This window comes from Pongo pygmaeus, chromosome 13, assembly GCF_028885625.2.
Source record: "Pongo pygmaeus isolate AG05252 chromosome 13, NHGRI_mPonPyg2-v2.0_pri, whole genome shotgun sequence".
In the NCBI taxonomy this organism is placed as follows: Eukaryota; Metazoa; Chordata; class Mammalia; order Primates; family Hominidae; genus Pongo; species Pongo pygmaeus.
The window spans coordinates 66308463-66335496 of NC_072386.2; the positions used below are offsets into that span (position 1 = coordinate 66308463).

The 27034-nt window shown below is 40.7% G+C and overlaps 1 protein-coding gene across 6 annotated transcripts in view; it reads right to left on the bottom strand.

Annotated features, from left to right (window-relative positions):
* PRUNE2 (prune homolog 2 with BCH domain) overlaps positions 1-27034 on the bottom strand; it is a 289980-nt gene that overhangs the window by 39050 nt on the left and 223896 nt on the right. For all 6 annotated transcript variants that reach the window (XM_063649607.1, XM_063649605.1, XM_054502956.2 and 3 more), the window contains exons 10-11: positions 4928-5007; positions 1987-2187 (exon numbers count right to left, since the gene is read on the bottom strand). In XM_063649607.1, coding sequence (XP_063505677.1) covers positions 1987-2187; positions 4928-5007 — 281 coding nt within the window. The remainder of the gene's footprint in view (positions 1-1986; positions 2188-4927; positions 5008-27034) is intronic.

The window sequence follows — 27034 nt, forward strand, 5'->3', positions numbered from 1 at the left end:
CAAACATATTTATAATCTAACCTTCTTATACAGTCACTTATCCATGTCCTCATGTTTACAAAATATAGCTATTCAGAGGCACTTTGTGTTTGCAAAGTTTCATGTTTTTGTTTAAAACCTCTGACTATATACCTTTCATTTGAAAATTAAGGTAGATTTAAAAATTCAACTTAGTTTACAATTCTGTCCTTTGCATTTAAGACCTAAAACAGGGTTGTGGCCATTAAACTGGTTCTTTCAACACAGCTATGTTAACTACATTAAAAGAGCCATGTCAGCAAGTGGCAGTGTTTATTACCAGCTTGCTCAGCCACCACTGCTTTGCTTGACAGTTTTACTATGTTTAAAAGTAAAAGGTTCAGATGTGGTGTGACAAAGCTCTCCTGGCAACAACAAAGCAAATACGGAGGCAAGAGAGGGGCCAGTTGGGTCATGCCACAGTCTTCTGTGGGATTTTGTCAATATATTAGCAGGAAAAGAGCAGGAGCTGGTAGGGGCAACTGGGATGGATAGAGGAGCTGCTGAAGACTCTCTGGGATAACAGGAAATAATACAAATTCCAGACCTTCTTTCACCTCCTATTTGTGTATTTCAACCTACAGAATCAACTACCCAGATAACTATAGAAATTCACACATGATAAAAATGCAATATAAAATCTCTACTTACACTAAAGAACTTACTCATGTAACCAAATACCACCTGTACTCCAATAACTTATGGAAAAAAAAACTCTACTTAAGCATAATAGACTACAAAACAAGTCGTTTAGCCATTTCCTTTTTGAAGAAATAAAGCCTTAAGCTCTGTCAAGGTAGAGTCTGAACTGCACTGCTCATGTCGGCTCAATGACCATTGGTTGAAATAATTAGCTAATTTGGTGAATTTTCTAATTATGCTCTTCTAGGAGTGGAACTGCTAGAATTAGCATGTCTCTAAAAGTCAGGCCATCACTTAATTGTGGCACTGTATTGCTTTTAAGATTGCATGAATTTTAAAAATGAATAAAGGCAATAGCTGTGTCCCAGACTCTCTCGCTTTCACTTTCAAATATTATAACTTCAGAGAATTCCACCCTGGCTAGAACTGAAACAGAAACTACATAATGCCATTAAAAAAAAACCAAATGATTGTATTTGTACATATTTCTTAAACCAAATTTCATAGAGTAAGAGAAAGAACTAAAGACTGAAGTTCATATCAGGAGTGTCAGTCTTGGACGATCTGAAAACTTTTAATTATCTTCCTTTTTATCATTTCTCTCACTCCCCCTAAACCATCCCTTCTTCCTTCCTACTTTATTGGAGATGCAGGATCAAACATAAAGTCCTTGTTCTTGTGGAGCATACATTCGAGTGGTAAGAGAAAGACAATAAAGATGCAAACAAATGGTTAAATAATACAATTTGAATTAGTGATACATGGAAAATAAAATGAACACTGGGACAGCGAGTGACTAGGTGGTGGGAGTCGGGAAGTGGGAAGCACCTTCGATTAAAGAGGTCAAGGAAGACTTCTCTGAGGAGGTGACATCTGATTAACATCTGAATAAAGAGAAGGAGTCAGTCATGTAAGGATCTGGGGAAAAGAACATTGCAGATAGTGGGAACTTATACAAGAAATTGTCAAGCTCTGATTTCTCTTCTTCAAATTTTATCATTCGGATTAAATTCTCTTCCTCTGCAAACCCAGCCCCAGGTTTCTTGTAACACAGCATGTAACAGTCTTCCCTCAGCCCCAGTGCCTAGCATAAATGCTAGCACAGAGTGGGGGTTAATAAAGAGCAATGGTTATGTATGGCCTCTGTGAACCATACTTTCTCTGCCAAGCTCCAAACTGTCAATCATGGCCACCTATGACCTGAAATAAAAACAGAAGCTTCTAGAAATCACAAAAAGGATCCACTGGCACAAAAATGAGAGGTCTGTTAGAAAATCTTTTACTTATTTAGCATTTAACTTTGGCCTTGCCAACTTAGTGACTTACCATGGCCAGCGTACTCAAAAGAATCTGCTTCATCGGGGGTATCAAGTTCATCCACATTGATGTCAATTTCATCTGGACTGTCCAAGTTATCATCAGAGAGAATAGATCCTTCACTTTGGTCCAGAGAAAGATTGATATTTGGGGCTGTGAGCTTGATTCTCCGAGGATGAGTGTCATTAAGATCCAGAGAATTAGGAGGTTCTAAAGAAGAAAGAGAACAGCAACATCAAGTATTAAACCAGAGGAGCAATCTAAATCAAAAATTTCAAAATCCCAAATGCTCCAAAATCTGAAACTTTTTGAGTGCCAACATGACGCGTCAAGGAAATACTCACTGGAGCATTTTGGATTTCAGAATTTTGAATTTGGGATGTTCAACCAGTGAGTATAATCCAAATATTCCAAAATCTGAAAAAATCCAAAATCTGAAACACTCTGGTCCAAGCATTTAAGTAAGGGATACTTAACCTATACGTGGCTGCCAAGAGTGGGTTTGGGACCAGTGGAAAACATTTTTAAAGTCCTTTCAGCAAAAGCAGACCTGATAGAAATCTTTGTATGAGATTTAGACACCCTTCTTGAAAGCAGCCCTCAGTAACTGGATCCTCCCAACTCCCTCAGCCTTGGCCATGCAGAAACAGGAAGTAGGAGTTATTACTAAGTGATTAGATAACTAGTTTTTAGAATTTCCCTGTTCAAGTTTGAAAACTTCAAATTGCTATAATAATTGAATTAAATTTTCACGGGGTATACTGCATAAGAAAAATAGTTAAGTTTACATATACAGTTGTCCCTTGATATCCATAAGGGATTGATTCCAGGACCCCTGGGGAAACCAAAATGTACAGATGCTCAAGTCCCTGATATAAAATGGTGTAGTGTTGACATATAACCCATGCACATCCTTCTGTATACTTCAAATCATCTCTAGAATAATTATAATACCTAATACAAAGTAAATAGTTTTTGCACTGTGTTTAGAAATAATGACCAGGAAAAAAAGTTTGTACACATGTTCAGTATAGATGCGATTTTTTTCTTTGAATATTTTTCTTCTGTGGTAGGTTGAATCCACGGATTTGGAACCATGGATAGAGAGGGCCAACTATATTTTCTAACAGTTTGTGTTGACTTTGCTCCTATGGAATGTATGTTAAGAACTTTGTCATGTTCACAGACACTCCCAAAATACTTCTTTTAGGTCCTGACAACTCTGTATATGATCTTCAGTGCCCTTTACCTGGCCGAAGTAACCTCCCAGGTAACATTCTTTGAACTCACCCAAGCAGTCACCAGCTCTTATGCCAATCTCACTTGACATTGGTTCCCATAACATAAGTGATAATCTTACGTGTAGGTTCCCTCCTTTCATTGTAGTATGCATCTTGCTGCTCAGCTGCCTTTCATTTAATAGAAGCAGAGCTGGAGAAGTCATTTTTAACCAAGCTTAAACTAACAAAACAAAGGTAGAGAGATACCCTACTGTAGTATAATAAGAAATGTATTTGGTCTTTGGCCCTGGTTCCAGGCACAGAGGTCTTAAAACCCTTGTCATTTCCTAAGGTGGATAGTGTCAGAATTGAATTATAGGACACCCAGTTGGTGTTCATTAGAAAATTGCTTGGTGTGTGGCAAACAAAACAAAACAAAACAAAACCCTACACATCTGGTCACAGAAGTGTTCAGTTTGAGAGCAGAGTAGGAGAAAACAGTTTGTTGCCTTCACCTAAAACCAGAAATGACAGGATTCCCAAGCACGAAGTATTTTGAAGACCATTTGGTATACCCTTCAACTCTGGAATTCTGGCTCTGGCCTTGTCCTAGAGAAATTGGCACTGTTCCCTTGTCATTAAGCTTTTTCTTTTCTGAATGGAACATCACCCAAACTCTGTTCTAGGTAATGGTTTTATGTATTACTTGAAAAAAGTTTCTATTGACAAGTAAGTTTCAACACTGAGTTTCTATTATTTCAGGAATTTGCAGAGCAGTGATGTCCCAAAGAATTCTTTGTGATGATGAAAAGGTTCTATATTTGGCTATTGAGCACTTGAAATGAGGCTAGTGCAACTGAAGAAGAGCATTTTAAAAAATTATTTTTAATTTTAATTAATTTAAATAGCCACATGTGACTAGCTGCTTACCATATCAGATAACCATAGCCTTAGTGCCTTTATCATTCAAAAGTACATTGTGAACTTGGAAGATTCAAATAAACATACTGTGGTTACCAAGCATATTTGGCCATAGAACATTTAGAAATAATTCTGTTACATGACTAGTATTTTGAAGAATGCATTTCAAATACTACGACAGAAAAGAAATGTAATTGCCTTCCTTCTTCCTGCCACACTGTAGGCCTGGCTGAGAATACATGATTCAGGATCTTGGTATGATCCTGGAGTTGGTGTAATGCAAGAGAGTGACCCTGGAACACAGTGAGAGTCATATAAGTTGCAATTGAAAAATTAAATTCCTTTTTGTGTATGCCTTGGGTTATAAACCCCTAAAATGTAGGGTAGTTGTTTTTTTGTTGTTGTTGTCTTGGTTTTGGTTTTGATAGTTAGGATACTGAGCATTCTTGATATCACATTTCCAATTTTAAACATTCTTACAATTATGTGTAAATGCGGAGAACTTAGACATTAGTCAGAATTTGGTACAATATACAGTAGCCAATTACCACAGGAACTGAAAACATTGGCAGATAAGGCTGTGGTCTAGGAGATAAAATGCAGCCCACACTAGCGAGCATCAGTATTCAAGCCAACTCTTAAATTAACCAAATGCAGCCTAACACCTTCATATCACACATTTCTTTTTTCCTCTCACTGTTATCACTGAAATCATAAGTTATATGCACAGGAAATAATTCTTTCACTGAATAATGAAAACGTTGGGATACAGAATACCAACGAAGGAAATGAACAAATGCTGCTCTCACCAGGCCTCATGTCTGCAGCACTGGGACTCAGCACGCCCTCTTCAAAGGGGATGTCCATTCCTACATCCTCTGACAGTAGTCTGCAAAAAAAGCAAAGCAAAGCGCGTCAACAACTATGTAAGACTTCATTTCTTTTGAAAGGGAAACCCACAGAGTCCAGGATAACATTTTCAACTCACTTAAAATAAACCACATATGGGGACTGAATCCACTGTAAGTGGTCCCAAATTGAAGACTTTCTGCAGTTATGGTAAATGAGAACAATGGACACCAATTTCACATGCTTACATCAAGTCACTTCTGCTAGCTCACTTAATAAACACACACCAAGTGGGAAACTCAGAAATAGGAAATGCAAACAACTAATACAATATACTTCGGGGACATTTAATATATATATATTTTTAACAACAGGGTCAATATATGTGCTTTGTACACATCTTTTACTCTGTAAATTTGAGTATTTTAATTAAATTCCCATGGACAGAGAGGGAGAGCATATTCTGTTGATCTCAGTTTTCATTTGTAAACTAGGGATATACCACCTACTTCACCAGGTTGTTTAAAGATTAAGCTACAAAAGTAAAGTGCCTAACACTCCTGAGCAGACATAGACTGATGTTACTTTTCTTCCTTTTTTGAATGTTTAAAGAGTCACTGTGAATATATGTTGGTGAAGATGGCTCTGGTCATGACTTCCCACCTCTTGTTTCTAATCAGTGCTGAGCCCACGACCATCTGTATTAGCACATTTGGTAAGAAAAGTGTAGGGAAATAGGAAATACCAAAGGCAATTGTGACGAATCTATATGTTCTTCTAAGAAGCTGACCACTGTTCATGATAAATTTCTCTTGATTTATTTTCATCCCTGGACCTTTGTTCAGTAAGTCCCCATTTACCATAATATATATTTCTTCTCGGTGAGTTTCACTTCTTCTTGGTAATTTCATTCACCTAGGGTGAATCCTTATGATGTGGGCACTAACCTAATTTTAAACATGATAAACCTTTATGTTAAAGTTCTTAATTTAGTCCCCTTCTCCCTCTCTTACTGTACTTTGCACTATGTAACGCTGGATCTACCAAACCTTTGGAGTTTAATCTACTTCTCCAGGATGCAAGTCAAATCCCCTACTGTCAATAAAGCACTATGATGAAAGAAAATAATCTGCACCCTTAGTGATTACTGCATTTGCTTCATTTATTCAACAAATATCTATTAAGTGTCTACTATGTGCCGAGGATATAGAGGAACAAAACAGACCCGTCTCATTCTCGCGGTGGAGTTGGGATGATGGAGCTAATACAATGACCCCTACCTTCAAGAACTCAGTGCTGCTCCCCTGGATAGAGGTAAGTGCCTGTGTACTTACCTACCAACTCCTGAGACCCCTTCAAAAGCTCAGCATCAGGGAGTTTCTTTGTCCACATTCTTCCTGTGGCTTTGACCCTGTGTGTTCTCTAAAACTAGACCTGTGCCCTGGTAGCAAAGGAGCATGCAAGAGGTTGGCATGTAAGACAGACAATAATGTATCAGCAGGAACAAGGTAACCTGTGCCAAACAGAGATACACTATGATAGGTGGAATCAAACCACGTTATTCAGCAACAAAGACTGGGGAGGTATGCAAAGAGAAGATCTGCACCAGGCCCCAGTTTTGAAAGTCCTAGGACCTAGAGGGACAGATGTCTGGGTATCCCATGATTCTGCAGTTTTTGGAATTCCTTACAATGATCTTTGTCATTTTGTGTGTTCTCCTTGACATCAAACCTCTCGTACCTGTCAAGTAGCAAAATGCTGCTATTAAGAGCCACTGGATTTAAATCTTAGTTCTATCACTTACTGTGTTGGATTGAATTATTGAGCCTGAAATACTCTAAATGCACATGTACATTATTTTTCTAGTTATCTGCCTAAGAGTCAACCTTGAACAAAAATAAAGACATCAGATTTCTATCTGCCTGACGGAGCACACAGGATGTGGGCCTTGGCATCAAAATAAATATGATGGTTTTAAAATAGATAGGATCAGCTTAAGTTTAATAGATTTTTTTTAAAAATTGTGAATTATGGGCAACATCATGAATTAATTGCAGGAGTCCTGCCTGGATATGAGGTTTTAGTTCTGAGTTATAGTTCTGCTGCCAGTATCAACAAGCTGATTAACTCTGAGAAGATTAGTTGACCATTTCTGTGATTTTAAAAGGGGATAATACCCAACATCACAGTGACTGTTGAGAATAAATATAATACAAATAAAAGTACTCTGTAAGTCATAAAGCACTGTCTGAGTTTAAGGTATTACATACCCTCCACTTAAAACATAGTACAGGAGCAGTGGTTTAATTAGAGTATGTGTCATGGTTGGACAAATCATAATTAAGGTCACTATAATTTGGGCATTAGTCCAGGTAAAAGATAATCTTATTACTGCTCAAATCTCCACAGAGCCTAGAAATGCTCCTCAACTCATTGATGTTAGAAAATACAGCCTTTGCCTCTAAGTGCTCCTTTTCAACACAAAGCAGAGACCCTGTGAAGAAGGCGCAGATTTCTTCCCCCTGTGTTAGCATGCACTGGGGGAACAAAAATGCTGAAGGCTGTGATCAGCGGATGACCCAAGGAGAGAGATTCACACAAACCCATGGATATTAAAGAAGTCTAGGCCGGGCGCAGTGGCTCACACCTATTATCCCAGCACTTTGGGAGGCTGAGGCGGGCGGGTCACCTGATATTGGGAGTTCAAGAACAGCCTGACCAAGATGGAGAAACCCCATCTCTACTAAAAATACAAAATTAGCTGGGTGTGGTGGCGCATGCCTGTAATCCCAGCTACTCGGGAGGCTGAGGCAGGAGAATTGCTTAAACCTGGGAGGCGAAGGTTGTGGTGAGCTGAGATGGCGCCATTGCACTCCAGCCTGGGCAAAAAGAGCAAAACTCCGTCCCACTCCCCCCCCCAAAAAGAAGGCTATAGGGACATGTTAGAAAACCCCTGGGACAGAGGGAAAGCTGAGCCAGAATAGCCTAGAAGCAAATCTAAGAGAAACCCAAGTCACGCTCTTTGTAAATACTTCAACCACATTCATACATTAAGCCCATAAACATTTGCAGAAATGAAGTGGCCAAACAGAGCAGTTGGTGATTAAGCAGGACAGCAGTTTTATGATCAATAACTGAAGCCTCTCAAGATCTGTTAGGTAACACACCAGTCCAGTGTAAAGGTCTGTATTTTACTTTATCTATCTGTAGCCTCTACTTAATTTTGAGTTTCTTTATATTCTTGGAGCTAACCAAGAGGTTGAGGGAGTTGTAAACACAAGCCAGGCTGTACTATGGCTGAAATAGCTACATGTCTCCATCTAGAGGATGTATTAAAACTGCTTCATGGTTTCTTTGCTGCATGGTACTGTGACATTAACACCATGTGTGTTAGAAGATCAATGTATTATGACATATTGATCTTCACCAAGTATTTCTGGCTCTCCGCCTTCAGAGTGCATGGTAGTATTGCACTTTCCTGGCCCCTTTGAAGTTAGGGTAGCCACATGACTTGCTTTGGCTAATGAAGAAAGAGTGAAAGGGAGAGATGTCGCTTCTGAGCAGAAGGCTTAGGAGCAAGCGTGTGAGGAGCCACATCCTCTTCCCAAATTGGTGGCTGTGGAGGGGCTCGGCCAGGCTGTGTCCCGAGTGCCTCCGATGAGCAGAGGCCTCGACGAAAGCTTGCTGGAAATGTAAACAAGAAATGAACTTTTGTTGTGTTTTGCCCTGAGATATTGTAGTTACTTGTTACCACATTACGATCTAGCCCATTCTTACTATATAGCTGGCCTTTATTGTTTCAAAGGGAATATTTGACTTATGCTATGCTCAAAAATTTATTTCCTGATTTGGGTAACCAATTTTCCACATTCTTAGCCCAGATTCATATTGACAGTAAATATCTTTATGTCTGGATTGCTAAAGCATCAAAGCATATAGGAACAAAAAGCTTGAAAAGACACCGAATGCTTTTAAATATTCTGTAAGATTGAGTATTAATATATCACCTTTAGGGTTTTTGTCATAGCCTTTTACCACTTGCCAATTTACTTAACATTTTCTTTAGATTGACTTATTTTATTAAGGTTATTTTGAGAGGAATGTTTGTATCACTAGTGTACAGGTTGAGTATCCCTTATCCAAAATGCTTGGGACCAGAAGTATTTAAACCTTCTGACTTTTTTGGATTTTGGAATATTTGCATTATATACTACAAGTTAAGAATCCCTACTCTGAAGATCTGAAATCTGAAATGCTCCAATGAGCATTTCCTCTGAGTGTTGTGTCAGCACTAAAGAACTTGAATTTTGGAGCATTTTAGATTTTGGACTAGGGATACTCAACCATTATATGTAAACTTAAATCACTCACGTAAAATAAATGGTGAGTGATTTAAGTTACATAAAATAAATAACTTATATATAGAAAAAATTAAATCTAATAAAAATAAAATAATACTATTAAATTTAAGTTAGAAACCCCTGGAATCTCACTCAGAGGTTTTTCCTCTTTGCTAAAAAAGAGATGTTAGGAAGTGTTGGCTAAGTCTGACAAGGTGTAAAGCCATGTATCATTAAAAATACAAGAAATGCTATATGAAATAGCATACTCCAAAAGTTATTAATATATTTCCAAGCTTAAAAAAATAAGATTAAGTCCACAGGTGCCAGAAATAAAGAGTTATTATAGAAGGCTGATAAAAACCTAGCACACAGGGTTCTTGCACTGGACACAGGACTTAGGGTCTCACAGCATAAGGGACCTCCTGGGATGGAAGAAAGGCCTAGACCTGAGCTTCTATATAGGGCTCTGGACCTTCAGGAACTTTCCCCTTAACAAAAAGGGGATGGAAAAAAACTCTCTCCTCTGGCCTTGGAAAGCATGGTCTACTTGAATCTTGGGTAGAAAATAAAAAGCAACCAGTAGGAGCTGGAGACACTAGTTGTGGGCCGCTCATGTCTCAATTTATATTACCTGAATGATGTAGAAATGAATCAAGAAATTAAGATGAAAATTCATCTAGGATCACTGAACACCTAGGACCCTAGGGTTCCAAAAGAATCAGATGTGGGCCAGGCGTGGTGGCTCACACCTGTAATCCCAACACTTTGGGAGGCCGAGGCAGGTGGATCATGAGGTCAGGAGTTCAAGACCAGCCTGGCCAAGATGGTGAAACCCCGTCTCTACTAAAAATACAAAAATTAGCCAGGTGTGGTGGTGCACACCTGTAATCCCAGCTACTTGGGAGGCTGAGGCAGAAGAATCGCCTGAACCCGGGAGGCGGAAGTTGCAGAGAGCCGAGATTACATCACTGAACTCCAGCCTGGGCAACAGAGCAAGACTCTGAATCAAAGAAAAAAAAAAATCAGATGTGAAACCACTTGGTAGTGCTTACTTCTACAAGCAAGTTTCACTGGAAATCCAATTAGGCGCAAGAAAAAACTCTCTGAAAGATGAGCTCATATCAAAAAACCCTATAAACTACACTTGGGAAAAATACTTTGAGGGATTTCCAGGAGATGCAATAAATAGAAAAATTAGCAATAAAAGTAATAAAATAAAAGAATAACATGAAAGAGGCCATAATGATTAAAGAATAATATCTAAACCTTTGTTGTGTTAAACCACTGAGATTTGGGGTTGTTATAGCAGGTAATGTCACCAAGACCTGAGTAGCCATTCTGCTTAAAAAAGAAACATCTAAAACATAATACTGCACAAGTGTTGACAAGAAAGTGGTATTTTTAAAAAACAGAAAAATACTAAATACAAGAAAGCATTACAATATTATTATTATTATTTATCATTATTAGTAGTATTTTTTGGTACAGGCGTCCAGGCTGGAGTACAGTGGTGCAATCTTGGCTCACTGAAACCTCCGCCTCCTGGGTTTAAGCGATTCTCCTGCCTCAGCCTCCCAAGTAGCTAGGATTACAGGCACCTGCCACCATGCTTACCTAAGTTTTGTATTTTTAATAGAGATGGGGTTTCACCATGTTGGCCAGCCTGGTATCAAACTCCTGACCTCAGGTGATCTGCCTGCCTCAGCCTCCCAAAGTGCTGGGATTACACGCATGAGCCACTGCACCTGGCCAGCATTACAGTATTAATGCCCAACGAAACAGACTTCAGAAAAGGCATTATGAAGACTAAAGAAAGTTATTATTTAGTGATACAAGGAATAATTCTTCAGAAGATGTAATAATTGAGAGCCAATGTGTTCTTAACTACATAGCCTCAAAATATGTAAAACAAAAATTGAAAATACATTATAAGGCAAGATAAATTTCATGGGGGAAAATCTGAGTATACCTCTCAAGAATTTAGAAATTAATTTGAAAAGAAATATATAAGAATATGGCAGATCTGAACAATGCAGTAATATAGCTTGATCTAATGGAGAGATCTGCAGTCAATAAAAACACAGTTGTTTTTTTTTTTTATTTGAACTCACCAAAACTTACCATACATGATGTCTCATAAAATACCAAAAGTCAACATCACGTGTACTATATTCTCTGACTTCGGGGCCATACCTCTAGTTATCAATCACAAAAAGTCTCCAATCACAGTTTAGAGACTAAAAAACACACGTGTAAGTAACCAAACAATAAAGCCCTGCACATCCAAACTTGTGAAAGCAGCTAAAGAAGTTCCTAGAGGAAAATAGATAGCCTTAAGTTCAGATGTTAGGAAATAAGATGAACTGAATTAGCTAAGCATTCAACTCAGCCCAGGAAGTTATAAAAAGAAACATACTCTTAGGAGACTTGATGCTATTTATGCTAAATCTGTGCACCTTCTCTAATGATCCTGAATACCACCAAATGGAGAAAGAACGGTGATAGAAATGGAATTCTCCAATTTGAGAATGGAGCCCACGTATATTCGTAGATTGTGTGTTTCTGATACTTACACTTCTTCATATGGAAGTCTAATTGCAGTATGTGACAGAGAATGAAGGACAACAAATGCAGAACTTTTGGACATAAATGCACCTTCTTGCCTTTAGAACAGGTACAAAATTAAGCCCATTCTGCATTTTGTATTTTTTCAACGTATCTGAATCTGGAGGGATTTGACTGTTGTTGTAGGATTAGCTTTGCCTGAGATTAGGTTCTTTTTAACAGGAAATGAGCAGTGAGCCAAGAGCTGGCACACACATACCAATAGCATTTCTAGATGGTAATGTTTCCTGACAGACACGGATATCCAGCAGCAGGTGGCACCCCTTTTCAGGAATAACCATTTTTACAAGATTGGCCACTGAAATATATACCTCCATAAAAAGTAAAGTAGCAGGTCATGACGTGGGGTCCATTGTTCTTTAGAAAAATACTGACGGTTATGCTGATATATTTTGGGAAAATGATTACATAAAGAGAAATACCTCTTGTGTTAAGAGTTCCTTAAAACTCTCCTGGCTTCTTTCTAGTCTAGTAAGATCTGCTGGACTGATAAGGTTGCTATCTCTAGAAACAGAGATAAAAAGAAAAAAGAAAACACAAACAAAACCTTTCATGAGGTGCTTGCCTTCCCTCGTTAAGAATATCAATTAGCCTATGGGCTGGAGGACTGCCATTTGAGGGTTCTTGTCTGATAAAGTAGGCTGCTCCATTTAAGCCAGCAGTACATGGCACCCTGTGAACCACAGAGTACTTATCAAATTACTCAAAGTAGAAGGTGAGACTGAAGCAGCACTGAGCTTCACACTTTGCCTAATCAAGCTGATCCCAAGACAGGAAATGCTACAATAGGAAGCTGGGGTCAAGCCCATGAAATAACGCTCTTTAGCAACAGTTTGCCAACCCAGCTGGGCCTCTCTCATCCTAGAACAGGTAAGCACTGTGGCCAGGCAGGGAGAAGCATCTTAGAAGCCAGCCAGCTGAAGAGAGATGAAGGAGCAAGGTGAGAGCTGGAAACTGACTGCACACAGTAGGAAGATAAGCGCCGAGCACTCGCCTAGACACCACCTTCTTTAGGGAATGTGCAAAACCGCACAAACCACAGCTAAACATTCTCAGGTTCTCAGAGGTGGGGGACACGACGCAGCCTCCTTACCCAGAGTCAGATTCCAAAATTTTGCAGGGAGCAAAAAAATCACTTGTAGCTCAATGATCCTCAAACATTTTCTTGAATTGTTCCCTGAATAGAGTGTACGTGGCTTTGTATGTCAATTTTTTTTTCTTTTTACAGTTAGGCTTAAACATGAAAATTTGAGGAACGCTGAGCAGGAATAGAAGGAAAGCCTACATTTTTATCATTTCAACCTCTTTGCTCTTCAGAGAATAATTAACTCCTTGGCTGTGAATGATGGATGCATGGAGAATTGTACCTCTTGCCTGCAGGCTGTTTGCCAGCTTCTTTTAATATTTTTCCTATAACCTTAAGATCTGTGAATAGATTTGTTTGTTGTGGAGAAGATTAAATTAGTGGCATAATCTCACACTGGAGAGGGGCATATACTTATTTAGGAAGTGAGTTTACAGTTCACAACCAGGATGGCTCAAAGGGATCTCAAACTGAACATGTTCAAAACCTAATCCCACATCTTCCTCTACGCAGATCCGCTACCTCCTACCTTCTCTGTGACGACTTTGAAAAGTGTCCATGAATTCTTTGACACTCGCTTCAAAAGGTGGAGCCTAATTTCCCATCCCTTAAGTGTGGACTGAACTTAGTGATTTGCTTCTAAAGAACAGAATAAGGTGGAATGGATGGTAGGTGACTTCTAAAGCTAGGTCCTAAAAAGCACTGTGTGCTTTGTTCTCTCTTGGGTCTCTCAGTCTGGGAGAAACCAGCTACCCTGTTGTAAGGACAGTCAAGCAGCCCTGTGGAGAGTCCATGTGGCAAGGAACTGAGGCTTCCTGTGAAAATCCAGGAAGGAACTGAAGCCTTCTGCCAACAGCCATGTGAACGAGCCATCTTGGAGGCAGATCCTGCAGCCTGGCTAATGTCTTGATGGCAACTTAACAAGATACCTTAAGCCAGAACCATCAGGCTAATACACTCTTGAATTCCTGATACAAACACTGGGAAATAATCAATGTTTGTTGTTTTAAGCTGCTAAACTTTGATATTATTTATTTTATTCATTTATTTTTTGAGACAGGGTCTTGCTGTATTGCCCAGGCTGGAGCGCAATGGAGCGATCTCGGCTTACTCCAGTCTCCATCTCCTGCGTTCAAGTGATTCTCCAGCCTCAGCCTCCCAAGTAGCTGGGATTACAGACGTGCACCACCACGCCCAGCTAATTTTTAGGAGAGATGGGGTTTCACCATGTTGGTCAGGCTGGTCTCCAACTCCCAGGCTCAAGTGATCCTCCCACTTTGGCCTCCCAAAGTGCTGGGATTACAGGCATGAGCCATTGCACCTGGCAGAGATTATTTATTATACAGCAATTGCTAACTAATACATTTCTCATCCTAGTGAATGTCTCTACATATCACCTGGGCACTCAAGCTCCCAAACTGGCATTCACTCTTACTTTCTTTCCTTTCCCACCATTTCTTCCTCATCCAGTTGGCCATCCAATCCTACAAATTTACCTCATCCTCTCCACTCCATTCTCACTACAAAAGCCTTAGTTCAAGTTCATTTTTTTCATGCAGAAACATGGCGACCTTTCTGTTTACGATCTTCATCCCTACCTCCTCCAAATTATAACTAATATCTTTCTTCATCTTAACCTTGACACTACCTTCTTGTGTTTAAATCCTTTCAATTCACCACTTGGGGGAAAGAATTTGGCTTCAGAGAAGGGCTCACAAGGCCCTCTTGACCTGGCCCCTAAGCCCAGACTCAAGCCTCCTTTCTCATTCCCCACTCCCCACTTAGCCTTGCCAATCTCGCTGTCCTGTACTACTCAGTGTGGACAACTCCATCCTGGAACCTCACCTCCATCCCACAGAGTCAGGATCTGAGACCTCACCTCCACCCCACAGAGTCGGGACCTGGGACCTCACCTCCACCCCACAGAGTCGGGACCTGGGACCTCACCTCCACCCCACAGAGTCGGGTCCTGGGACCTCACCTCCACCCCACAGAGTCAGGTCCTGGGACCTTGCCTCCACCCCACAGAGTTGGGACCTGGGACCTCACCTCCACCCCCCAGAGTCGGGTTATGTCCCATAGCACCCTGTGCTTACCTCACGCGGATGCTACCATGTTCCCATGATTTCCTGTTTGAAATGTGTCTGCCCCCACTCCTCCCCACTGCCACCCTCTCCACACACACATGAATCTCCTGGGGGACAAGCACACCCAGTGCTTAGCACAGGGCTCAGCACGTGGTGGAGATGAATGAGTCACTATTGAACAACACAGATTTAGACACGTGAAGGTGCCCTGCCCTTTGGGTAAAGTGCTCCTCAGAATGTCTCGCCACATAGTGAAACTTGACCATAAAAATTCTCTTCCAGGCCAGGCGTGGTGGCTCACACCTGTAATCCCTGCACTTTGGGAGGCTGAGGTGGGCAGATCACCTGAGGTCAGGAGTTCGAGATCTGTGGGCGGCAAGCCACCTAGGTGCCAAGGCAAAAGACCGAGGGCACGAGCTGTTTCAGTATAATAAAATATATAAAACAACAAGAGTTATAGTAGATCTAGATCATAAACATGATTATATATGAATATAATAAAATATATAAAACAAGAGTTATGCTAGATCTAGATCATAGACATTATATATGAATATCATTAATCATTAGTTTGTAGCAATTACTCTTTATTCCAATATTATAAGAATCTTCACTCTATAATCATAACCTAGGAAAAACCAGGCCATACAGAGATAGGAGCTGAGGGGACATAGTGAGAAGTGACCAGAAGACAAGAGTGCGAGCCTTCTGTTATGCCTGGACAGGGCCACCAGAGGGCTCCTTGGTCTAGCGGTAATGCCAGCACCTCGGCAGACGCCCGTTGCCAAGCAGACCGTGGTCTAGCAGTAGTGTCAGTGCCAAGGGAAAACACCTGCTACTTAGCAGACCGGGAAAGGGAGTCTCCCTTTCCCTGGGGAAGTTTAGAGAAGACTCTACTCCTCCACCTCTCGTGGAGGGCCTGACATCAGTCAGGCTTGCCCGCAGTTATCCAGAGGCCTAACCATCTCCCTGTGATGCTGTGCTTCATTGGCCACGCTCCTAGTCCGCTTTCATGTTCCATCCTGTACACCTGGCTCTGCCTTTTAGATAGCAGTAGCAAAATTAGTGAAAGTACTAAAAGTCTCTGATATGCAGAAATAATGGCGTAAGCTGTCCTCTCTCTCTCCCTCTCTCTCTCTCTGCCTCGGCTGCCAGACATGGAAGGGCCCCCTGTCCAGTGGATACGTGACTCACGTGACGTTGTCAATCATTGGAGATGACTCACACTCCTTATCCTGCCCCTTTTGCCTTGTATCCAATAAATAAGAGCGCAGCCTTGCATTCAGGGCCACTACCAGTCTCCGCGTCTTGGTGGTAGTGGTCCCCCGGGCCCAGCTGTCTTTTATCTCTTTGTCTTGTGTCTTTATTTCTGCAATCTCTCATCTCCGCACACAGGGAGAAAAACCCACTGACCCTGTGGGGCTGGACCCTACAGAGATCAGCCTGACCAACATGGAGAAACCCTGTCTCTACTAAAAATACAAAATTAGCCGGGTGTGGTGGTGCATGCCTGTGATCCCAGGTACTTGGGAGGCTGAGAAAGGAGAATCACTTGAACCCAGGAAGCAGAGGTTGGGGTGAGCCAAGATCGCATCATTGCACTCCAGCCTGGGCAACAAGAGCGAAACTCTGTCTCAAAAAAAAAAAAAAAAAAATTCTCTTCCAACAAATTCCTTTTGATAAGAAGTTTAGCTTTTGTCAAAATATAATTTAGAAATATAGGTGATGCTTATGGGAGTGTTTTACAAAGAAGTCATCGCTGTGAACCCAATTAGGCAACGGTCACCCTCTGGTGTGGCACATATTGTGCTCTCTCCTCCAACAGTAAAAGCTCTTTGATAATATTAGGAGCAACTGGGAGTGAATTTGAAAGAATGAGGTTCTTCCGAAGGGAGGGGGGAAGAGTAGACCATTGTTTTTCTTCAGAATTGGGGACAATCTTCAATGCCAGGGGTGCCAGCATCTGCAGGACGCCCAAGTGAGCAGCAGAACTGGCTGGGCTCACAGCACAGGCTCCTGCCACCTGCAGCCCCCACTTCACCTGCTCAGCATCTCCTGGGATTTACACTGTGGGAAGACTGTCTGCCTGCCCCACCCTCCTGCCCATGAGATAAGCTCACAAAGGGTCCCCTTCCCCACAGTGCAATGCAAAGGCTGCACTCTTGCAGTTTGACTTCCTGCGCCAAGTAGTTCAAGAGTGTGAAGTCATCCAAATGCCTTGGACAAGCTGGCACCAGAAATATGAACCACAGGAACACACATAGATAAGATACTCCTTCAACTGCTACTCAGCAATTATATTTGCTGATCTGCAGGACATGGGAGGGTTGTCTTTGACTTTTCTGGAGCTGGAGTCAGCACAGTGTTTCTGGAAGGGCTAGATACTGAATATGTTGGGCTTTGCATGCTCTACAGTTTCTGTGGCAACAACTCAGCTCTGTTGTCCTAGCACAAACGTAGCTATAGACAATATGTAAATGCATGGGTATGGCTGTGTTCCAATAAAACTTTATGGACAAAAATAGGTGGCCGACTGGATTGGGCTTGGTGGGTAGTGTAGGGGGAGGTTTGACAACCGCTGTCCTAGAGTCTAACAACTTAAATAACATTTCATTTTCTTAAAGTTGAATATATTTTTAAAACTGTGAAGCTCTCATATTGGTGCAAGTGGTACACTCAAATGTGTTTCTATAAGGAATATAAATTGAGGTACAGTTTTTGGTTGTAGTCATCAAAATTTTAAATACACATAGCCTTTGACCAGCTGTTCTAAGAATATATAGTGCAGAATACTCACAGGTATATACCAACATATATGTAAAAAGATGTTTACTGTAAAAATACAAAAACAAAACTGGAGGGTTTTTAAAAACAGTCTGAATTTGATGATCATGCAAACATGAAATAATTAAAAATTTCTCAGATCTCTGATTTTCCCAATTGTGCTATGCTGAATCTTCGTTCCCTACATCATGCTATCTTGTTACTTTCAGTTACTAAAATCTAATCTAGTTTAAAACAGCCAGTTTCTCATCTAAAAATTGTATCTCCTTCACTCTCCTACCTGTGCCAACCAAAGCGGTGCTTCAGGGAATTTGGGATAGGAAGGGTTCTCCCATTCCTCCTCTTACCCCAGGATTCTGATCTGTGAAAAGGGCCTGGGTGGGAGGGTGAGGTGGAAGCTGGAGAGAGGCCTGGATCATTCTCTCACTCCTCTTCCCAGCCTGAACTCTGGGAGCCCCTCCCTCTGTTGGAAACTTGTAGGAGTTCCTTGAGGGCCTGTGGGGCCTCCCCACTGTCCACGTCACTGATACAGGAGGACCGGCTTCACTCCACATCTTCCTTTTGTCCTCAGCTCCTGGCACTGCCTCTGGCTGGGGCCTTCTCACCTTGGGAGGCATCTTAGTTTGGAGGGCTTCCATAGCAAAGTATTGCACACAGTGACTTCACCAACAGAAATTTACTCGCTCACAATTCTGGAGGTTGGAATTCTGAGATCAAGATGTCATCAGGGTTGGTTTCTTCTGAGGCCTCTCTCCTGGACTTGAAGATGGCCATCTTCTCTCTCTCTTTTCACAGTCATCCCTCTGTGTGTGTGCATGTCCTAATCTCTTTTCCTCATAAAGACACCAATCCTACTGGATTAGGGCCTACCTTAATGAATTCATTTTAAAGAAACCATCTCCAAATAGAAGACAGGACTTCAACATATATGGATTTGGAGAGACACAATTCAGCGCATAACAGGTGGGATATTACAAAATGACTCAAATCTACTACTGTCCATGGGGTCACTGCACCCAAAGCACACCTATACCACCTTGTCCCTCCACACAGTGATAGTGTAAGGTCACACCACCACCACCCCACCACCCTCTCACGAACGTTCTTTTCTTTTTTTCTTTTTTTTTTTTTTTTTTTTGATATGAAGTTTCACTCTTGTCACTCAGGCTGGAGTGCAGTGGCGTGATCTTGGCTCACTGCAACCTCCGCCTCCTGGGTTCAAGTGATTCTCCTGCCTCAGCCTCCTGAGTAGCTGGGATCACAGCTGCGTGCCACCACACCCAGCTAATTTTTGTATTTTTAGTAGAGACAGGTTTTCACCATGTTGGCCAGGCTGGTCTCGAACTCCTGACCTCAGGTGATCCACCCATGTTAGCCTCCCAAAGTGCTGGGGTTACAGGCATGAGCCGCCACGCCCAGCCTCGAATGTTCTTTTCATTGGCTCAGGCAGGATCAGGGCAGACCCACAGTCCAGTCTAAGCCGACTTCCAACTGGGCGTGAGATGCCAATCTTCCTTGTGGAAGGAATTTCAACTCTTTACCCAGGACTCTTCTAGGGCAACCCTCACTTGGCTTTGGAGGAGCAGAAAGGGATGCACCCCAGTACTCCTAACAAGGCAGTGACTTCATAATTCCCTCACTCCTCCCCAGTCTTCTGCTCACATGGAATGGGTTGAGTTTGGTAAATCTGAGTCACCTTTTAAGAAGCCTTCAGGGAAGCACCTACCCCAACTGCCAAGAGCTTCTTGCCCTCTGTCTCTTTGGGATAAAGAGTACTTTGCACCACTTTGCCCTCAGCCTTGGACCCTAGTTGTTCATTCAGTGACTTAACAAAATCTTCCACCCAAAATTTTTTTTTTTTTTACAAAAATGTAAGTGCTAATCTAAATGCCTATCAGTAGGGAATGATTAAATATAGCATGAAACACATTATGGTATATCAATGTAAAAAAAAAAAGTCTAAATGTGTTGACATAGAATGGTATTTAAGACGTATCTAATAAAAACTCAAGTTACAAAATGGTACATTTAGAATGATACTATTTCCATAAAATTATATACATTTATATGCATTTTTAGATATGGATAATATCTAGGAAGAATACATTGTTAATAGCAGTTACCTACGTGGAGTAGGTACAGGGGCAAAAGGAATTCCTACATTTGATTCATTTACTTTTCTGTGTTTCAATTTTTAAAATATGAACATGTGGCAACATTTTCAAATAAAAAGGTAATTTGAAAATATTAAGATTCTATGCACTTCTAGGAATTTTGGGCAAATTCAAGTTAATGTTAGAAAAAAAGAAGTGCTTAGTAAGTAGTAATTTCAGTTGTCTATCAGTAGCAGTATTACGATGTCACATCCACTGCCACATTATCGGGGCTCCTGCCATTTTCCAAAATAAAGCGTAGGAAGCAGCAGAAATAGCAAAGCACATGAGCCGAAATGTTAGCATTGAAAAAGAAAGCCAGAAAAACCCGGGCTCAGATTAATCCATCATTATGGAGGTCCTGCTGTTCCCACTGTCCACATGTCTATTATATTTGTTCATCTTCAATATTTTCTGAAGGTCCGATCTGTGCAAACAGTGGGTATTTTAAAATAAATAAGACACACCTGCTTCTCACGGCTGTTGCTGTATATAGCCTGGCTGATTCATCTTTCGCAATAGGTTGATTTAAATGTATCTAATTCTATCCTTGCGTTGTAGTCTGTTTTCCAATATCTGCAGTCTGTTTTCCAATTCAATAGTTTCTCTTTTGTAGTGGTCTTTTCACTTTGGTTTCTTTTACTGTTGCTTTGTCTATTTTGTTAGATTTACTTTTTTTTTTTTTTTCAGTTTTGGATTTTTAAAATTATTTGCTTAAAAAAATTCATTATTTTATTTAATGTTTTTGTCCTTAAAGAAAAAAGAAACTCTTTGATTTTCACATAGTGTTTCTCTGACTTTGAAAGCCTTTATACTTTTAAAATTAGCATCGTTTTTGATAGGATCCCTTTAAGGCATTGTTTTCCGTTCCTGTTTCACAGGTGAGGAAATGAGGCAGAGAATGAAACATTTCCATCTGGATGACCAAACCATCAGCTCCTAAAGAGCCGCAGAGGCTGAGAGCACTGCTGGCAGCCGGCCCTCTGTGGACATTTGCTGAATAAACAGAAGATATGTGCACCGTGTTCGGTCCTTTGGGTGATATCATCCCATTTTTATTTTCTGGATTTCCTTCCTGATGGGTCCATTGTTCCTCATTTTCCTCTAGCATTAAATTCCTTTATCTTTTCATTCCCACACAGTCGCTGCCTGTGGTTGAAAACTGAGTCACCTCTCAGGCCCCAGTGACTTTCCTGGAGAAGTCCAGGAAGCAGGCCTGCTGCAAGATCCGGTCAAATTCCTGGAATCCATTCCCCAAAGTCAGCATATGAGCTCAAACCTGGGACTGACCGGGGCAGACATAAGAAGGAACACTCCCCCTACACCCCACGAGGATTTGTGCTCGAGTGTTCCAAACCATCCTGGGGCAAACGCGACACAGTGGGGGACAACTGGTCATATCTTTATGCCAGCGTTTGCCAGAGCCCGCGCCCAGAGAACCAGCTCCACAGATCTATGCCAAAAGGCTCTATGCCAATTAAGTTTGTGAAGGATCATATATTATATTCTTTGGGGATTGGCCGGGCTTGGTGGCTCATGCCTGTAATCCCAGCACTTTGAGAAGCTGAGGTCAGGCGTTTGAGACCAGCCTGGCCAACACGGCAAAACCCTGTCTCTACTAAAAGTACAAAAATTAGCCAGACGTGGTGGTGGGCGCCTTTAATCCCAGCTACTCAGGAGGCTGAGACAGGAGAATCGCCTGAACCCGGCAGTGGAGGTTGCAGTGAGCCGAGATGGTGCCACTGCACTCCCGCCTGGGAGACAAGAGCGAGACTCCGTCAAGAAAAAAAAAAAAAGGAGGAAGGAGAAAGGGAAAGGAGCGAGGAAGGGAGGAAAAAAGGAAAGGAAAAAAAGAAAAAAGGAAAAGAAGAAAAGATTTCTTGGTCAAAATGAGACACACAAAACCAAACATTTCTAGAGGACATCTCAGAGTCTGTAACAGATTCTTGGGCATTATAAAGACCTTCCTTGGCCGGGCGCTGCGGCTCATGCCTATAATCCCAGCACTTTAGGAGGCTGAGGTGGGCAGATGACAAGGTCAGGAGATAGAGACCATCCTGGCTAACATGGTGAAACCTCGCCTCTACTAAAAATACAAAAAATTAGCCGGGTGTGGTGGCAGGTGCCTGTAGAACCAGCTACTCGGGAGGCTGAGAAGGAGAATGGCGTGACCCCGGGAGGCAGAGCTTGCAGTGAGCCGAGATGGTGCCACTGCACTCCAGCCTGGGCGACAGAGTGAGACTCTGTCTCAAAAAATAAATAAACAAATAAATAAATAAATAAAAATAAAGTCCTTCCTCCCTTCCTTCCAGAAAAACAGGTCTGAGACATAACCCCAAGAGATATGTGGGCCTCTCTGGACAGCTAGGACTGCATCTAACAAGAATCTAGTAAATGCAGCCTGAACTGCTATGTGGTATTTTCATTCCAGAAAGCCTCAAGACTCAGGAGTCAGGCTGCCTGCACTTGAATCTTGGCTCTGACCTTTTAAAATGTGCAACCTTATACGAGTTACAGAATTTCTATATGCCTCAGTTTCCTTATCTGTGAAATGCAAAAAGTAACACTACTTACTTAGAAAGTTGTTGTAAGGATTAAATGAGTTGATTTAGGTAGGGATAGGGAACGCTGTCTTGCCAATCATGACTGATGACATATAAGGATTAGATATTGCTGTTATCATCATTTCAGTAATTTTGTTAAAAATTAAATACAATAGTGGTTTTCAAAACCAAGTGACCTGGATTCCAATGGAATTTTTTGAAAAAATAGGAAAATCTATTCTAAAATTTATTTGAAATTTCAAGGGACCTCAAATAGCCAAAACAATCTTGAAAAAGAATAAAGCTGGAAGTCTTACACCTCCTAATTTTAAAATTAATTACAAAGCTACAGTAATCAAAACAGTATAGTACTGGCATAAACACTGATATAGCTGAGCACCCTGGCTCACTCCTGTAATCCCAACTACTATAGGAAGGCTGAGTTAGAAGGATTGCTTGAGCCCAGGTGTTTGAAGCTGCAGTGAGCTATGATTGTATCATGTCACTGCACCCCAGCCTGGATAAGTCTCTAAAATAAATAAATAAAAAGACAGATATATAGACTAGTGGAATAGAATAGAGAGTCCAGAAATAAACCCATGCCTATATTGTCAAATGATCTTTGATAAGGTTGCTGAGACCATTTAATGGGGAAATTATTCAACAAATGATGCTGGGAAAACAAGATATCCACATGTAAAAGAATGAAGTTGGACCGTCACCTTATGCAATATACCAAAATTGCTCAAAATGGAGTAGAGATAAAAACATAAGACCCAAAATGGAAACTTCTAGTATAAAACATAGAAGAAAAACTTCATGACATTGGATTTGACAATAATTCCTTGGATATGACACCAAAAGCATAGGCAACAAAAGAAAAAATAGATAGATGGGACAACATGAAACTTAAAACCTGTGCATCAAAGGATGCAATCAAGAGTGAAAGGCAACCTATGGAATGAGAGAAAACATTTGCAAGTCATATATCTGATAAGGGGTTAATATCTAGAATATATAAAGAACTCCTAAAACCCAACAACAAAAATATACATAACCTGATTAAAAAATGGGCAAAAGAAATGGGCAAAGACATTTCTCCAAAGATGATATGCAAATGGCCAACAAGCATATGAAAAGATGCTCCACATCACTAATCATTAGAAAAATGCAAATCAAAACTACAATGATATATCACTTCATACTCATTAGGATGGCTACTGCTAAAAAAAACAAACAAAAAACAAACAAACAAACAAAAAACCAAAAACCAGAAAATAACAAGTGTTGGTGAGGATACAGAGAAATTGGAACACTTGTGCACTGTTGGTGGGAATATAAAATGATGCAGCCTCTTTTAAAAACAGGATGGTGGATCCTCAAATCGATTAAAAATAGAATTACCATATGATTTAGCAATCCCACTTCTTGTTATAAGTCCAAAATAATTGAAAGTAGGATCTCAAAGAGATATTTGCACAACCACATTCATAGCAGTTATAGGCATAATAACCAACAGGTAGAAGCAACTCAAGTGCCCATTAATGGAAGAATGGAAGTATTAGTCCATTTTCATACTGCTACGAAGAACTACCTGAGACTGGGTAATTTATTAAAAAGAGAGGCTTAATTGACTCAGAGTTCTGCATGGCTGGGGAGGCCTCAGGAAACTTACAATCACGACTGAAAGCAAAGGGAAAGCAAGGCACATCTTACATGGCAATAGAAGACAGAGAGAAAATGGGGAAGTGCCACACTTTCAAACAACCGTATCTCGTGAGAACTCACTCATTATCATGAGAACAGCAGGGGGAAGTCTGCCCTCAGGGTCCAATCACCTCCCACCAGGCACCTCCCCCAACACATGGAGATTATAATTCAAGATGAGATTCAGGTAGGGACACAGAGCAATGGATAAAGAAAATGTGGTATATGCATACACGAAATATTATTCAGCCTTAAAAAGGAAGAAAAGCCAGTCACAGGCTATAGTATGAATGAACTTTGAGGACATCATGCTAAATGAAATCAGCCAGTCACATAAGCGAGTCACAGATGAAAAAACAAAAAACCATTACTGTATGATTCCACTATCTGAAGTATCTAAAGCAGTGACAGTCACAGAAACAGAAAGTAGAATGGTGGTTGCCAGGGGCCAGGGAGATGGGGAAATGTTGTTTAATGGGTATCGAGTTTTAGTTTTAAGAAATGAAAACGTTCTGGAGATCTAGGCATAGCAATGTGAATGTACCTACCATGACTGAACTGCACACTTAACAATGGTTAAGATGGTAAATTTTACGTTATGTGTTTCTTACCACAATTAAAAAAAAAAAAAAAAAGCAGGTGCCCTGGGAAAGGGTACAAGATAGGTTTTTCTAAGCTCACAAAACCACCTTTGGATCATAAATCTGAAGGTAGACAGCCTGACAGGGACACTTAGAGCTGTGGGATCTGTCTGTGAAGATCTCAACTGTGTGGGTGCCCACCCAGGCGCGCTACAGCTTGATGTCCTGGGACAGCTGATGCTTCCGCCACTGCTTCAATTTAGGCATCATTTTTACCCCTGAACCACCAGAAAGGTGCTCTTCAACTGCTCCCACAAGGAGCTATATCCTATCAGCCTGTGGAAACAAATTATCTCAGAATGTCACATAAAACACTTGTAAAAGGATCCCAGATTTATGTTAAAAACTCCTTTCAGGGAATTCTTATCAGCTAGAGGTTATTAAAAAAAACTGGCAATTAAATCTAATCTAGTCAGGGCGTATCTTTTTAAAGACACAGTGTCACCTTGAAATTTTAAGTAAAGTCCAAATAGTTTATTTTAAAGATAAGTTGATATTTTAAATACATTAGGAGGAACTCTGAGAGTCATGGGAAGTGGCAAAGGCAGAGGAGGTGACAAAATGAGACCTCCCTGGAGACCAGAATTAGCAGGAGACAGTGAAGGCGACAAAAATGTTAGGAGAGAGAAGAGATTTGGCTCTTGATCTTAGCCAGAAGCCCCTCAGCAGACGGAGTGATTTAGACTTTAAAAGAGGCTTTATTTTCTCAGAGACATTAATAAAAAAAACTTTTAAAAAGTCTTATTCATTATAAAAACATAGTTTACTTATAGAAAACTTACAATATATATTTTATATATAAAAATATAATTATATATGATAGAAAATATAAAGGAAAAAAATTCCTAAATTTTGCCACTATGGATGATCACTATTAACTTTTTTTTTTTTTTGAGTTGGAGTTTCACTCTTGTTGCCCAGGCTAGAGTGCAGTGGCGTGATCTCGGCCCACAACAACCTTTGCCTCCTGAGTTCAAGCTATTCTCCTACCTCAGCCTCCCAAGTAGCTGGGATTACAGGTATGCGCCACCCCACCGGACTAATTTTTTGTATTTTTAGTAGAGATGGGGTTTCTCCATGTCCGTGGTGGTCAGGCTGGTCTTGAACTCCTGACCTCAAGTGATCTGCCTGCTTTGGCCTCCCAAAGTGCTGGGATTACGGGCGTGAGCCACTGCGCCCAGCCCCACTATTAATTTTTTATTTTATTTATTGATACACAATAGATGTACATATTTTGGGGAGTACATGTGATAATTTAATACATTAATATAATTTGTAAAAATCAAATCAGCATCACTTGGGATAGCTATCACTTGAAATATTTGTCTATTCTTTATGCTAAAAAATATTCAAATTTTTCTTTTAACTATTTTAAAAATATATAATAGATTACTGTAAACTATAGTCACTCTAATGATCTGGCAAAAACTAGGGCTTAGTTCTTCTACCAAACTGTACTTTTGTACCTTTTAATTGACCTCTCTTCATTGTCTCCTGACCATTAACTTTTTTAGTGTATTCAGATGTAATAGTTAGCCCAGTGTCCTCCCCAGACTCTTTCTTCTTTTGATAACAGCACCTCTATTCCCCTTTGGGGAATAATTTCTCCATCACACTAAGTCCCAGGGTTTGAGGGTTGAAGGTAATTTCCTTTCCCGTCAGAGACAGGCACCTGACCCAGGACTGACCAATTAGCAGAGTCCCCGCCCCTGCCACAGTGATTGGTTCCACGGATAAGCATGTGACACCAGTTCTTCCAAGGAGACTCAACCCAGATTTTGTTGAAACCTCTGGGAAAAAGAAAGCCTTTCTCTGGGGATTGCAGTTGACTGTAATGTCAACCTGAGGGCCTATGGAGAAAGGAACCCACTGTATTAAGAAACAGAGACAATGAGTGAAGGAAAAAAAATGGGTAAACATTGACTGCGTGGTTGGAGCTTTCTTATTCACCTATTCCTAGAGCCAGATTAGTTCTTAGGTTTTCATAATATGAGCCAATTAATATTCTTTTTAACCTAAGCAGGGTAAGTTGAGATTTTGTCACCCGTCACCCAAAATGACCTCACTGATAAAACAGATTGGGAAAAATATGTATGTTCT